Source organism: Triticum urartu, chromosome 2A (assembly GCF_056163025.1).
Source record: "Triticum urartu cultivar PI428250 chromosome 2A, HENAU_Tu73, whole genome shotgun sequence".
NCBI classification, from domain to species: domain Eukaryota; kingdom Viridiplantae; phylum Streptophyta; class Magnoliopsida; order Poales; family Poaceae; genus Triticum; species Triticum urartu.
In genome coordinates this window covers 607,325,281-607,339,135 of record NC_141874.1, presented here as the reverse complement: position 1 = coordinate 607,339,135, position 13,855 = coordinate 607,325,281, and the positions used below count along the sequence as shown (strand labels likewise).

At 51.0% G+C, this 13,855-nt stretch overlaps 1 protein-coding gene across 1 annotated transcript; it reads left to right on the top strand.

Annotated features, from left to right (window-relative positions):
• Positions 1-2,407: 2,407 nt before the first annotated feature.
• Positions 2,408-2,977, top strand: LOC147986193 (uncharacterized). The gene has a single exon (XM_087541910.1). The coding sequence runs from the start codon at positions 2,408-2,410 to the stop codon at positions 2,975-2,977; it is 570 nt and encodes a 189-aa protein (XP_087398036.1).
• Positions 2,978-13,855: the final 10,878 nt, after the last annotated feature.

The following is a 13,855-nucleotide window of genomic DNA, read 5'->3' as shown; positions in this document are numbered from 1 at the left end:
CGATGTCAACATAAAAAACAAAGTACTGATAATGCATGCCTACTGCATCAGCAGTGACGAAACAATGGTACAGATATGAAGAGCGATATAGAGCACGCCGAGGTCATATACACTTTGATACTTCAGACGCAATGACCAGATATACTTGGAAAAGGATGTTTTCAGCTTCGTAAAGTTGAGGGCCTCGCTGGTGCACATGTGAACAGTAGTCATGGAACATACCCTGTCTGATGCCGTTCGTTATGCCCAAAAAAGCCTTACAGAACTATGAAACTCTTGGCTCGCCGACAATGGCTCGAAGCAGGGGCTGTGGGACAGGCTGTGTGCCTCTGTGGTGGGTTGTGTTGAAGTACCAAATTTGTACTAGTGCGGTTCTTGTTAATATACGATTTTATGTATTTGAGTGTAATTCTTCATGAAGTCTTGGGAGGTACATTTTGGATGGATGTAATTCTTCATGAAGTTTTGCACGAGCAATTGTTCGTTTTCAACTGGATTTGATTCCGAACCAAGAAAAAATAGCCCGCAAAAAAATTAAAAAATAGCACAGGGAAAGAAACAATAGCCCTTATCTCTGCGTAAATCAGCCGGTTATAATGTTGGTTGAGTTTTTCTTTTTCTTTTGCGCATAAGTCATGGCTCTATATTAATCAAACATCGGCATTATAGAAAATCCTCAAAAGAATAAATAAATAAAATACAACTCACTCTTTAGGAAAAACTTCATTCTTTCCATTCCGTGTTCGCCCATGGTGCGTCGAAGGCCGGAGTTTCGCAACGTCATGCCTTATTTATAGTCGGTTGGAGTGCTCTAGTAGTTTCATTCGTAGTAGTAACATATAGTCGTCCGGAATACTCGAGTGGCTTCTTTGGTACTCCCTTTGTTCCTAAATATAAATATTTTTAGAGATTTCAATATGAACTACATATGAATGTACGCAGACATAGTTTAGAGTGTAGATTCACTCATTTTGTTCCGTATGCAGTGATGCACCCTATATTGAAATCTCTAAAAAAACTTATATTTAAAAACGAAAGGAGTGGTATTTACTAAAAAGGGATATGGTGGTACGCTTAGACGTACTCTCGAAAAAAAGTATTTACTAAAATTAAATGAAGAAAATGTAACTAATAGAGGCATGTCCCCTTTTCTTCTTCCAGAGGATGCAAGTCTCTTTCCTTCGTTGCTTTATGTTCTGGTAACTCAACGACCCTCCTTGGGCTCATCCATCCGGGAACATGACCGGCCGAAGATCCAAAGCTGCGCTACAGCTCAGGGGCACCCCAGCCGCAGCCCACAAGGCCGCGTAGACATCACATCACAGATCACACAATCACGCAATGCAAATGCATGGAATGTACCCGGGCATCAAAGGATCCACTGCCCATCTCAGGCCTTGTTCGGTACGTTGGAAAACCGAAGGAAACGCACTGGAAACTTGTTCCTATGGAATTGGGGCAGGAAACACCGTTCGATACAAAGGAACGCGTCCTTTCCAATCCGATGGAAAGTCTCACAGACCTGCGTTTTCACGGGAAAAGAAAAATCTGCCCAGAGCGCTTGTTTTCGCGTAGGCCCGAGGGATGGAAGAGAAAAGCTGCCGCAAACCATGCAACTGGGCCCACACCATGGGTTGATCTATGTACACGCACAGGAATTGAAGGTAGTGCCTATCCTTTTCAACGTTTAAAATAAACTGGCCGGGACCCACATGGGCAGATTTCCTATGGTCATTTTTCCTCTCTTCCGAACGCCAACTGTGCATGCAGGTGCTGCAGTTTTCTATCCTATGTTTTGCAAGTGCATTCCTCTCCATTTCCAGCGATTCCTTCCAATCCTATGCTTTTCTTTCCTTTGACACGAACAGGCCCTCAGTCCGCGTCGCCAGCTGCCGCCGTCTCTCTTCTGGGCAAGATCAAGATCACACCGTCCCCACTGCATCTGTAGCCATCGCCGATGCCTTTTATCCCGTACCTTTCTGCCTTGCACGGCCACAACCTCAGTCGGCCACGTGAAGAAATAAATCTGTGAGAACGAGCGAGCTGTTAGAGCAACTCCAACGGGCTGACTTAAACGGATGATGTTTTTGTCTACTTTTTGTTTGTTTGAGTCGGCCGCTTCGTCCTTTTTCAGATTTGGATCGGCAGCGCGCTCAACGCGCAGACCCATTTCATGACCACGCACGTTTAGATCATGCCAGCAGCCATGTCGTCGTCCTAATTTTGGCGCTCCAGCGCGCGGGAAAGGTTCGCGGGCGGGGGAAAATCGGCCTAGCGCACGCTGGTTTTGGTGCTCCAGCGTGCGGGAAAGGTTCGCCCGCGCGCCACGGCCGGCGCTCCCTCCACACTCTGTCCGCCGCCCACTCATCTCGCCCCCTCTCACTAGCCTCGCCGCCTCTGCGCCACCATGTCGATTCGCCGTCTGGGCACTTCGGATTTTCGCGGAGTTCGCGAGCACCGCTCCGGTGCCTTCTTCTCCGAGATCTGGTTTGGTGAGAAACGCCTCATCCTTGGTACCTTCGACACCGTAGAGGAGGCGGCCCGCACGCACAACGCGGCGGCATGGCGCCTCCGGAGGCCTCGTCAGGAGATGAATTTTCCCGACGTGTCCAGTCAGCGGGCGCAGAATCTCGCGCCTCTCCCGCGGCTTTTCACCGACGGAGATCGTGCTATCCATCGAAGGCGGCAGCGTCGCCTTGCCATCGCCAAGATGGACGTTAAAACCATGGTGGTGTGGCACGAACGCTTCCCGCAGGACATCGTCGATGAGCGCCAATTCTACAAGCAAAGAAGGACGGAGAGGGAGGCGATGAGGACAGAGCGAGCCGCCTATCAAGAGGACAAGCGTGCGCGGAAACATGCCGCTCAATTGAAACTGAAGCCGGGGTGGGACTTCGAGGACGAGCAGTATGCTGACGTCTACATTCAGACATCGCAGGAGGACATTACCGAGTCGGAGTCGGAAAGCAACGGGTAGTTGGTCTTTTCTTTTATCTGTGTACGCTAGAAGTATCTATGTATTTTTTTCTATCGGAAAAAATGGCCGGCGGCGTTGGCGATGAGGCAGGTGGGCGAGGGTGTGCTGTTGGATGTGGAGAGGCCAATGTGCCACCGACCAACGGGCCCCGGGAGGAGAGAGGGCGAGCGCGCGCGTCCGTTTTATGTCCGTACCGATGCAAATCCGGCTCAAAAATGGATCAGGAATGGATCGACAGGCGGACGAAAACGGCGCGCATCTGTTTGGGTAGGCGCGTTGGGTCAACTTCTCTGTCCGCGCCGACCCAAACAAACAGCGACGGACAAAATGAGTCGCCCCATTAAAGTTGCTCTTACTTACTACCATAGTAGGTAATAAATAACAGTGTCAAACGATGAATCAAACCACAGTTGCGATGCTGGGAAGTCCAGGCCTTGAGGGCCAAACGCTCCGAGAACCAAGTTTGAACCTCCTTCAGAAAGTGAGACCACGAAATGCTCTCTGTTTAGTTTCCACTGTTTTTCCTGATCGGGCAGCGATGTCAACAGAGAGAAGCTACTCCTAAACTGCATCACCAGCGACGAATTAGCTGGTGCAGGTACGAAGAGGCGACATGGAACACGCCGAGGTCACACGTTCTGATTCTTCAGACATTTTTTTTTTCCGGAAAGGGATTCTTCAGAGATAGTGACCAAAACATTTGGAAAAAGATGTTTCAGCTTTGTACTCCTAAAAAGTTGAGGCCCTCTCTGGTGCACATGTGAACAGTGGTGATGGAACATACCCTGTCTGACGCCGTTCGTTATGCCCAAAAGTCTTATACAACTGTGGAACTCTTGGCCGCCGACAATGGCTCAAAGCCTGTGCGTCCGTGTGTTGACCTACTAGTATCAAACTTGTGCTAGCAGGTTCCTGTCCATCTGCAATTTTACGTGTTTGAGCCGCACAAGATTTCTGACGCTAGTCAGGCCAACTTCATCGTGCGATCCTAAACAGACGTTCGCTTTGTCTAAATTCTATCCATTTTGGTAGGTCGATGGAGTCGTGTTCGGGCCTGTCTTGAGATGCGTGGTCATGCGCTCAGCGCGGCCGCATCCTTTGGCTCATTTTGTCCGCCTCCATTTTAAAAACAACAACGTTTGAAATGCCAAGCCCTAGTTTAGGCCAGCAACCATAGTTCACGCCAGCAACAGAGCTAGCGGCTTACATGTCCTCGCCAGCAACATAGCCAGCGGCCGGCAACACAGGCAGCCTCCAAAATGAATAGTTTTATTCGTCGGCAACACAGGCAGCGCTCGACAACACAGCCAACCTTCAAAATGAATGTGTTTCTCGCCGGCACACAGCCAGCGGCCCAGCGGGCGGACGGGACCCATGCCAGCCTCCAAAAAGAACGGCCACGGCCGATCGGACAACCTAGTTCATGCCGTCGGCGTAGAACATCTCCTTCTGCCTGGCCTCGAATCAACTCTTTGTCTTCTCGCTCATCTTGGTCAAGTCCACGCTCATGATCGCAAGGGCCACCTCCTTTGCTTTGGTTGCGGCATTGGTGGCCTCGATGTCGAGCTGCCGCTGCCTGGCCGAGACATTGGCGGCCTCGATGTCGAGCTGCCTTTGCCGGAACGCCTCCTCCATGTCAATCTTCCTCCTCTTGGCCGCCTCCTCCATCTCAAGCTTCTTCCTTTGAAGCTCTAGGTATCGCTTCATTTGCTCGTCCTTACTTTGCCGCTTCTTCTCGTCCCTCACATCTTTTTGAGACATATGCCATGCAAAGTCTCATGCAAGGCCATGGATGAGGCATCACGTATGTCGTCCACCTTGAAGTTGGTCTTGCCCCTCGGCCTCTTCAACGCCTCGCCATCTCCACCTCCGGCGAATTTGGCCGTCTTCTTGCCTCTCTTCCATTGAAGTTCACGATATTGATCCTTGAACTTAGGGTAATTGTTGATGATCATCCAACAATGCGTAAGAGTGAATGGCTTGTCATTGTGTCGGGCCTTGAATGCTTCCAAAGATTGAAATGCCTACACCGCATGATCAACAACAATTGAACATGGAAACATATACAAGGCCGTAGTCTCATGGCCGTAGCAAAGAAAGGACTAGGACGAGGAGAGCATACCATGTCCCCAACGCCGAGACCACTCATGGGCCGTGCTTCAACGCTCTCAAATGGCGTGCAATACTTGTTGCACTCTTGTTGGATGAACAACCACCTCTTTTGAATCGAGATGATGCCATGCTTGCTTGTAATTTGGTAGGGCTCAAACATCTTCCTTTCATGGAATGTTTTGTGAACTGTCGTCCAAAAAACAAGGCCCTTTTGTTGCGCGCCGGTTCTCGGGTCTTGGTTAATCTCCATCCAACATTGGCAAATCAACTCGTCGATGAACAATGGCTCGCCACCAATATCAATGTCATTGCCTTCTTTTCATCACCTTCGCAATAGATGTCATCGTCTTCATGCCACGAGTCACCATGGTTGTAGTCAGCACGGTCGTCGGCCTCTTCATCGGCAACATACGAGGCGCAGCCATCCTGACTTTGGGTCTCTTCGGGATCGTAGGCATGGCCATGCCCACCCTCGAAGATCACATCCTCCATGAACTAGTTGTAGAAGGGGTCGTCGACCGGTGGCGTTGGGGTTGGCATTCCGTCGAACAAGATGCGGGGGGACGACATGCTTCCCGTAAACGGTGGCCGTGCTTGCTTCATTTGCATCTCGACGGACGGCCGGCCGCCGCCGCCGGACCCAGGCGTGATGTTGAGGTCGATGACGGCCGAGGGGCGCGGGGTGGACGGCGCGATCACGCCAATGTCCGGTGACCCGAGAAACGGGTCTGGCCGTCGTGCCTGGGCGGGGAAAGCCGGGTGACATAGGCGTGGTCCGCGACATCGACGACTGGCAGTAAGGAGGCCAGGCGATCGACGAGCCTGTGCTCACCGGGCCGACGGCCGCTGCAGAGAACCCCGCCGGACGACAAATGCCCAGCATGAGGAGGGTGTGCGCTTTGTTGACGATGGCCTCCTTCTCCTCGACCTCGGTCTTGCGTCGCGCGGCCTCCATCACATCGCATTCGGTGGCGAACTTGGCCGCGGCGGCATTGCCCTTGACAACCGCCCTCCGGTTCCTCCTCTTAGCCGATTCCGTGTCCAACTTGACGAGCTCCTCCGGCGTGCACTCCGGCCGCGGCTTCCTTGGCGCCTTGGCCGCCTTCTTCTTGACCTTTGTGGGCGGGTAGACGGTCAGGCTGCCGGAATTCGGTTGGCGTCGGCCATGGACGGGGGAGGGAGGGAGCGGCGGGACGTGGAGGGTTTGGGTGGAAATGGCGCCAAATGGATGCGGTGTTGGAAATATGCCCTACAGGTAATAATAAAATAGTTATTATTATATTTCTTTGTTCATGATAATTGTCTATTGTTCATGCTATAATTGTGTTATCCGGAAATCGTAATACATGTGTGAATACATAGACCACAACACGTCCCTAGTGAGCCTCTAGTTGACTAGCTCGTTGATCAAAAGATAGTCATGGTTTCCTGGCTATGGACATTGGATGTCATTGATAACGGGATCACATCATTAGGAGAATGATGTGATGGACAAGACCCAATCCTAAGCATAGCTCAAAGATCGTGTAGTTCGTTTGCTAGAGCTTTTCCGAATGTCAAGTATCATTTCCTTAGACCATGAGATTGTGCAACTCCCGGATACCGTAGGAGTGTTTTGGGTGTGCCAAACGTCACAACGTAACTGGGTGACTATAAAGGTACACTACGGGTATCTCCGAAAGTGTTTGTTGGGTTGGTACGAATCGAGACTGGGATTTGTCACTCCGTATGACGGAGAGGTATCTCTGGGCCCACTCGGTAATGCATCATCATAATGAGCTCAATGTGACCAAGTGGTTGATCACGGGATCATGCATTACGGTACGAGTAAAGTGACTTGCCGGCAACGAGATTGAACGAGGTATTGGGATACCGACGATCGAGTCTCGGGCAAGTAACGTACCGATTGACAAAGGGAATTGTATACGGGATTGATTGAATCCTCGACATCGTGGTTCATCCGATGAGATCATCGAGGAGCATGTGGGAGCCAACATGGGTATCCAGATCCCGCTGTTGGTTATTGACCGGAGAGTCGTCTCGGTCATGTCTGCGTGTCTCCCGAACCCGTAGGGTCTACACACTTAAGGTTCGGTGACACTAGGGTTGTTGAGATATTAGTATACGGTAACCCGAAAGTTGTTCGGAGTCCCAGATGAGATCCCGAACGTCACGAGGAGTTCCGGAATGGTCCGGAGGTGAAGATTTATATATAGGAAGTCAAGTTTCGGCCATCGGGAAAGTTTCGGGGGTAATCGGTATTGTACCGGGACCACCGGAAGGGTCCCGGGGGTCCACCGGGTGGGGCCACCTATCCCGGAGGGCCCCATGGGCTGAAGTGGGAGGGGAACCAGCCCCTAGTGGGCTGGTGCGCCCCCCATGGGCCACCCCCTGCGCCTAGGGTTGGAAATCCTAGGGTGGGGGGCGCCCCACTTGGCTTGGGGGGCACTCCACCCCCCTTGGCCGCCCCCCCTTGGAGATTGCATCTCCTAGGGCCGGCGCCCCCCTAGGGGTCCTATATATAGTGTGGGGGGGGGAGGGAGGGCAGCCGTACCCTAGCCCCTGGCGCCTCCCTCTCCCTCCCGTGACACTTCTCCCTCTCCCTGAGCTTGGCGAAGCCCTGCCGAGATCACCGTTGCTTCCACCACCACGCCGTCGTGCTGCTGGATCTCCATCAACCTCTCCTTCCCCCTTGCTGGATCAAGTTGGAGGAGACCTCTTCCCAACCGTACGTGTGTTGAACGCGGAGGTGCCGTCCGTTCGGCGCTAGGTCATCGGTGATTTGGATCACGACGAGTACGACTCCATCAACCCCGTTCTCTTGAACGCTTCCGCTCGTGATCTACAAGGGTATGTAGATGCACTCCCCTCTCCCTCGTTGCTAGATGACTCCATAGATTGATCTTGGTGATACGTAGAAAATTTTAAAATTCTGCCGCGTTCCCCAACAGTGGCATCATGAGCTAGGTCTATGCGTAGTTTCTATGCACGAGTAGAACACAAAGCAGTTGTGGGCGTCGATATTGTCAATTTACTTGCCGTTACTAGTCTTATCTTGATTCGGCGGCATCGTGGGATGAAGCGGCCCGGACCGACCTTACACGTACGCTTACGTGAGACTGGTTCCACCGACTGACATGCACTAGTTGCATAAGGTGGCTAGCGGGTGTCTGTCTCTCCCACTTTAGTCAGATCGGATTCGATGAAAAGGGTCCTTATGAAGGGTAAATAGAAATTGGCATATCACGTTGTGGTTTTGGCGTAGGTAAGAAACGTTCTTGCTAGAAACCTATAGCAGCCACGTAAAAACTTGCAACAACAATTAGAGGACGTCTAACTTGTTTTTGCAGCATGTGCCGTGTGATGTGATATGGCCAAAAGGATGTGATGAATGATATATGAGATGTATGAGATTGATCATGTTCTTGTAATAGGAATCACGACTTGCATGTCGATGAGTATGACAACCGACAGGAGCCATAGGAGTTGTCTTTATTTATTTATGACCTGTGTGTCAACATAAACGTCATGTAATTACTTTACTTTATTGCTAAAGCGCTAGCCATAGTAGTAGAAGTAATAGATGACGAGACAACTTCAAGAAGACACGATGATGGAGATCATGGTGTCATGCCGGTGACAACGATGATCATGGAGTCCCGAAGATGGAGATCAAAAGGAGCAAATGATATTGGCCATATCATGTCACTATTTGATTGCATGTGATGTTTATCATGTTTTACATCTTATTTGCTTAGAAGGACGGTAGCTTAAATAAGATGATCCCTCGTAATAATTTCAAGAAAGTGTTCCCCCTAACTGTGTGTGACGCTCTCGATTCAATCATACACTAATCATACACGCAAATGTGTACGATCAAGATCAAGGACTCACGGGAAGATATCACAACACAACTCTAGACACAAATTAAAATAATACAAGCTTTATATTACAAGCCAGGGGCCTCGAGGGCTCGAATACATAAGCTCGAATCATTGTTGAGGAAATCGTTAACTGGTAACTGCTCGGTTGGCTGTCGAGTAGGGGATTAATAGGCTAATCGGCAAGTTAATCGGCCATTTAATCAATTAATCGGACAATTTATCAGTTTATCGGCTACTCGGTGACCCTATGAGTAGGGATTAATCGGCAAGTTAACTGGTTAATCGGATGAATTCTTGAACAGGGGCTCGAATACACAAGAGTCAGCGGAAGCAACAATATCTGAGTACAGACATAAGTTAAACAAGTTTGCCTTAAGAAGGCTAGCACAAAAGCAACAACAATCGAAAAGGCAAGGCCTCCTGCCTGGGAGCCTCCTAACTACTCCAAGTCGTCAGCGGTCTTCATGTAGTAGTAGGCATCCTCCGGGTAGTAGTAGTTATCAGTGGCGTCGTCTGGCTCCTGGGATCCATCATCTGGTCGCAACAATCGGGTATGGGGGAAAAGAAGTAGCAAAGCAACCGTGAGTACTCATCCAAAGTACTCGCAAGACTTACATCAGATCTAGACTAAGTATGCATCTGTATCAAAGGAATGGGTTGTATATGTGGACTAAACTGCAGAATGCCAGAAGGGAAGGGGAAAGCCTAGCCTATCGAAGACTAGCATCTTCTGGAAACCACCATCTTGCAGCAACAGGAGGGAGTAGAGTAACATAAAGTAAAGTAGCAGTAGTGTTATCAACCTCGGCCAGAGATCCTTTCTCGACTCCCTGCGATAAAGCAATCCCAGAGCCATACTATCCAGTTATCATCTCATAACCAAGTCTCATCTCCATGTCTCATCTCAAGTATCCAGTTCTAGTTGTATCGATCGGGATACAACTCCAAGTGTCCGTTACCGTAGGACAGGCTATCAATAGATGTTTTCTTCCCTGCAGGGGTGCACCAAATTACCCACCACGCTCGATTAACTTTGGCCGGACACACTTTCCTGGGTCATGCCCGGCCTCGGCCAAACAATACGTCGCAACCCGACCTAGGCTTAATAGAGAGGCCAGCACGCCGGACTAAACCTATGCCCCCAGGGGTCATGGGCCATCTCCCCGGGAACTCCTGCATGTTACGTGGGCGGCCGGTGAGCAGACCTAGCTACCTCCTTCAACAAGTCAGGAGCTTACGCAGTCCAACCCGGCGCGCGCCGCTCAGTCGCTGACGTCTATTAAGATTCGGCTGATGTATACGACATAGAACACCCATACTATGCCCACGTGATGGTTAGTGCTATCAGGCTAGAGGCCCCTCGGATCAAATATCCAAATCGTAGTGGATTAGGAACGCGCGGTAACGAGCAGAGACTCACGATCGATGTGACCCCGTCGCCCTGTCTCGAGTACTTGCGGCAAGGGCTAAGAATGCCCGGCCACGCCTCGTAAGTATCTCGCGGGCACCCTCTAGGTCAACCCGACTCCACATCACTCGCTATTAAGCTCGCGTGGGTACCCCTCAGGGTCGACCCGTCTTTAGTAACATGGCTCAGTGCAAAGTCATAGTAACCATAGTAACTGGGTGTCTAACACCAAGGGGAAAACCCGAGAAATCACCCCCGGTGAATTCCGCTCGATGTTATCATCAAGGTGAACATAAGAGGATTCACCCACAAGGTTCACACTTGAGGGGTTGCACGACAGAGCGGTAACGAAAGTGGTTAAGGAGGAAATCACCCTCGATGACCTCGACCGTATAGCTACACTACAGAGATCTCATCAGGAGTGATGTAAGAGGTTCCACCCTCGGCACTCGATGGTAACTCTGCAGAGTTGTACAACTAGGGGGGTGATGTGCGGTGTCGGGGCCTGGTCTTCGATCCCGTTGATCGGGTCTTCAATGATGAAGCAGGGGAAACAAGGACAAGGTGGGGGTCACTGGTGGATCTCTAACCAACCTATACTAAGCAGTTTAGGATAAGCAGGTAAGGTATGAAAGCAGGTAACAAAAGCAGGCTATGCATCAGACTAGGATCATACATAAAGCAGTAGCAGTTCTAATGCAAGCATGAGAGGGAAAGAAATGGGCGATATAGGAATGCTCAAGGGGGGTTTGCTTGCCTGGTTGCTTAGACAAGAAGGAGGGGTCTTCGGTGCCGTAGTCGATCACAGGGGCATCAGCATCGTCACGGGGTCTACCGAAGAGAGGGGGGAGAAACAGTAAATACTTAGCAAGCAAGTGCATAATAGGACAACAGGCAGAGCTAGAAGTGTTCTAGTGCGGTGCTACACGATATCGGAGAAGGGGAGAACATCCGGGAATGTTTCCCCGAAGTTTGGCATTTTCGGACAATGAAACCGGAGGGGAGACGGTTGCAGGTTCGCTATGCTAGGGATGTGTGGCGGACAAACGGACTGCGTATTCGGATTCGTCTCGTCGTTCTGAGCAACTTTCATGTACAAAGTTTTTCCATCCGAGCTATGGATTTTTTTACATGAATTTCCAAAGTTTTATTGCATTTACTGAATTTATTAACAAATTGGAAATAATAGCAAAAAGCTAGATGCACCCATTGGGTACACAGCTAGAGAGGCTGACAGGTGGGTCTGGTAAACTGTTGACTCAGCAGTCAATAGTTGACCAGTCAACAGTCAACAGAACATGGTGGATCCCGCATGTCATAGGCCCGGTCTTTAGTTAGAGTTAACTTAAACATATTAGTTAGACCCGGGGCCACTGTCATTTTCTATTTGATCTAATCTAACAGTTTAATTAATTAAATAGTAGGTTAATTAGTGTTAAGTTAATTAAGAAAACATAATTAAGTTAATTAATTCATTTTTAATTAATTACTATTTGTTATTTATTTCTAATTCTATTTTGTTTGTTCTTATCCAGAGAAAGGGGCGTGGGGCCCGATCGTCATCGGCCCATCTGGCCATCGGTGTGGCCATGCACGCACGCGCGCACACGGTGGGGTGTCAAGGCCGTGGCCGTGCCTGGGGCATGCACGGGCACGCTCCGGCGCCGGCGGCCCAGTCACAACCCGCAGCGGCGGCGGCTGGACGACGACACCGGGCGGCGGGAGGCAGGGGCGTAGGTGGCGCGGGGCCGCAGAGGAGGAAGCGAGGCGGAGCTGGTGTGGCGTGCGGCGGAGCGAGGAGGCGCGGTAGCGGGGCGGTCGGGAGCAGGAGGGCGCAGGCAAGGAGCAGCTGCGCGGCGGGGAGCGGGCCTAGCGCGGTCCCGGCAGAGCGGCACGATGGCATGGGTGAGGAGGGGCGTGAAGTGCGGGGCTAGTGCTAGCAGGGGCGCGATGGGGCATGGTTGAAGGCGGCGCCCAGGGCGAGCGCGAGCACGGCGGGCGCAGGCACACACGCGCGCAGGCGATGGCACTTGCGCTGGGCGAGGCCATAGCGGCCCGGGGCGTCTGCCGAACGTGAGTGGGAAGGAAGGGGGGTGTTGCTCACCCCCGCTGTAGATGTTCGCCGGTGTCCAGCGGGGTGGAGGTCGGGGAAGCGAGCATCGGCGACGAGGGTCACGGATACGAGGAAGCGATGGTGTAGATGTGGTGGCGTCGGGGAGGCTCCGACGAGGGGGGGGGCTCCGGGCGATAGTGGCATCGGGGCCGAACCCCAGTTCAATATTGGGCGGAGGGGACGGTCCTCGGGCGCGGGGCGCACGACATGCGGCGACGTCGGGGCGGCGCTGCGCCCAGATCGGGCCGTGGTGAACAGGGGGGTCGAGGGGGAGAAGAGACGAGGGAGTGGGGAATCGTGGGGAGTGGGGAGTGGGGGTCGAGCGTGGGGCTCTCACCTGGCGGCGCGGTAGGGAGAGGGTGGGGGTTCGGGGCGTCTAGGGTTAGGCCGCGGGCTGGGGGAGTTATATGGGGCGGTTGGGCTGGTTAGATCGGGGTGGGCCGGTTGGCCCAGCGCGAGGGGAGGGGTTGTTTTTTGTCCTTTCCCTTTTCTTATTTTCCTCTTCTGTTTTGCAATTAGTTAGAGCACAAAAATGGAAGTTCCCAAGATTGAAACTTGGCACATAATTCATGCACCAAATTGTCGTGTTGCACAAAAGTTTTAGAGCCAATGGATTGTTCAAGCATTTTTTTGGAGATTGAAAAGGCCAATTAATATGATGTTGGACCACTAAATAATTTCCAGTGGCACTTTCGGAATCCAAAAGAGGTTGGTTCCAACATGATAAATACCCGGGGATTATATGTCACACTTTGAACATTTTAGTTTTCAGGTTTGGCAAAATTTGAATTTTTGACTTTAAATTTGAGTTTGAATATGAACAGTGATTTGGATCAAGTGAGGATCGGCAACAGTAACATGATGACAAGGCACCATTAACAGGGGGTTACTGTAGCATGACACTAGGGGTGTTACAAATCTCCTCCACTACAAGAAATCTCGTCCCGAGATTTAAGTGGGGAAATAAAGAGTAACTTCGGGAGAACTGACCCATATAGGGTTAATTGTCTGGTGAACAATTCAGGGAATGAGGCAGAAGTATCTCTCGAGTTGAAACTTAATTAACATCGAGAGCAAGTATGAAGGTACCATAGGAAGTTTCAAGCGAATAGACAAACGATTGATACCTGAACAATGGGTGAGGAAGGGGTTCAGAGCATCGGGGACAGATCATCTCTTGAAAGGTGGCTCGTGACAAGATACTAAGCCAAATGCAAGAATATTTCGGAATCAAAGATATACAGGAGAGTCAGGTTTCGATCGTGTGGACCTGTGGGTTATGGGCCCACCATGTGGGTTAAAATAGGAGGAGCGATGACATCTTGCACGGTCATGATAGCAAGGCATGTCAATGGGTAGCC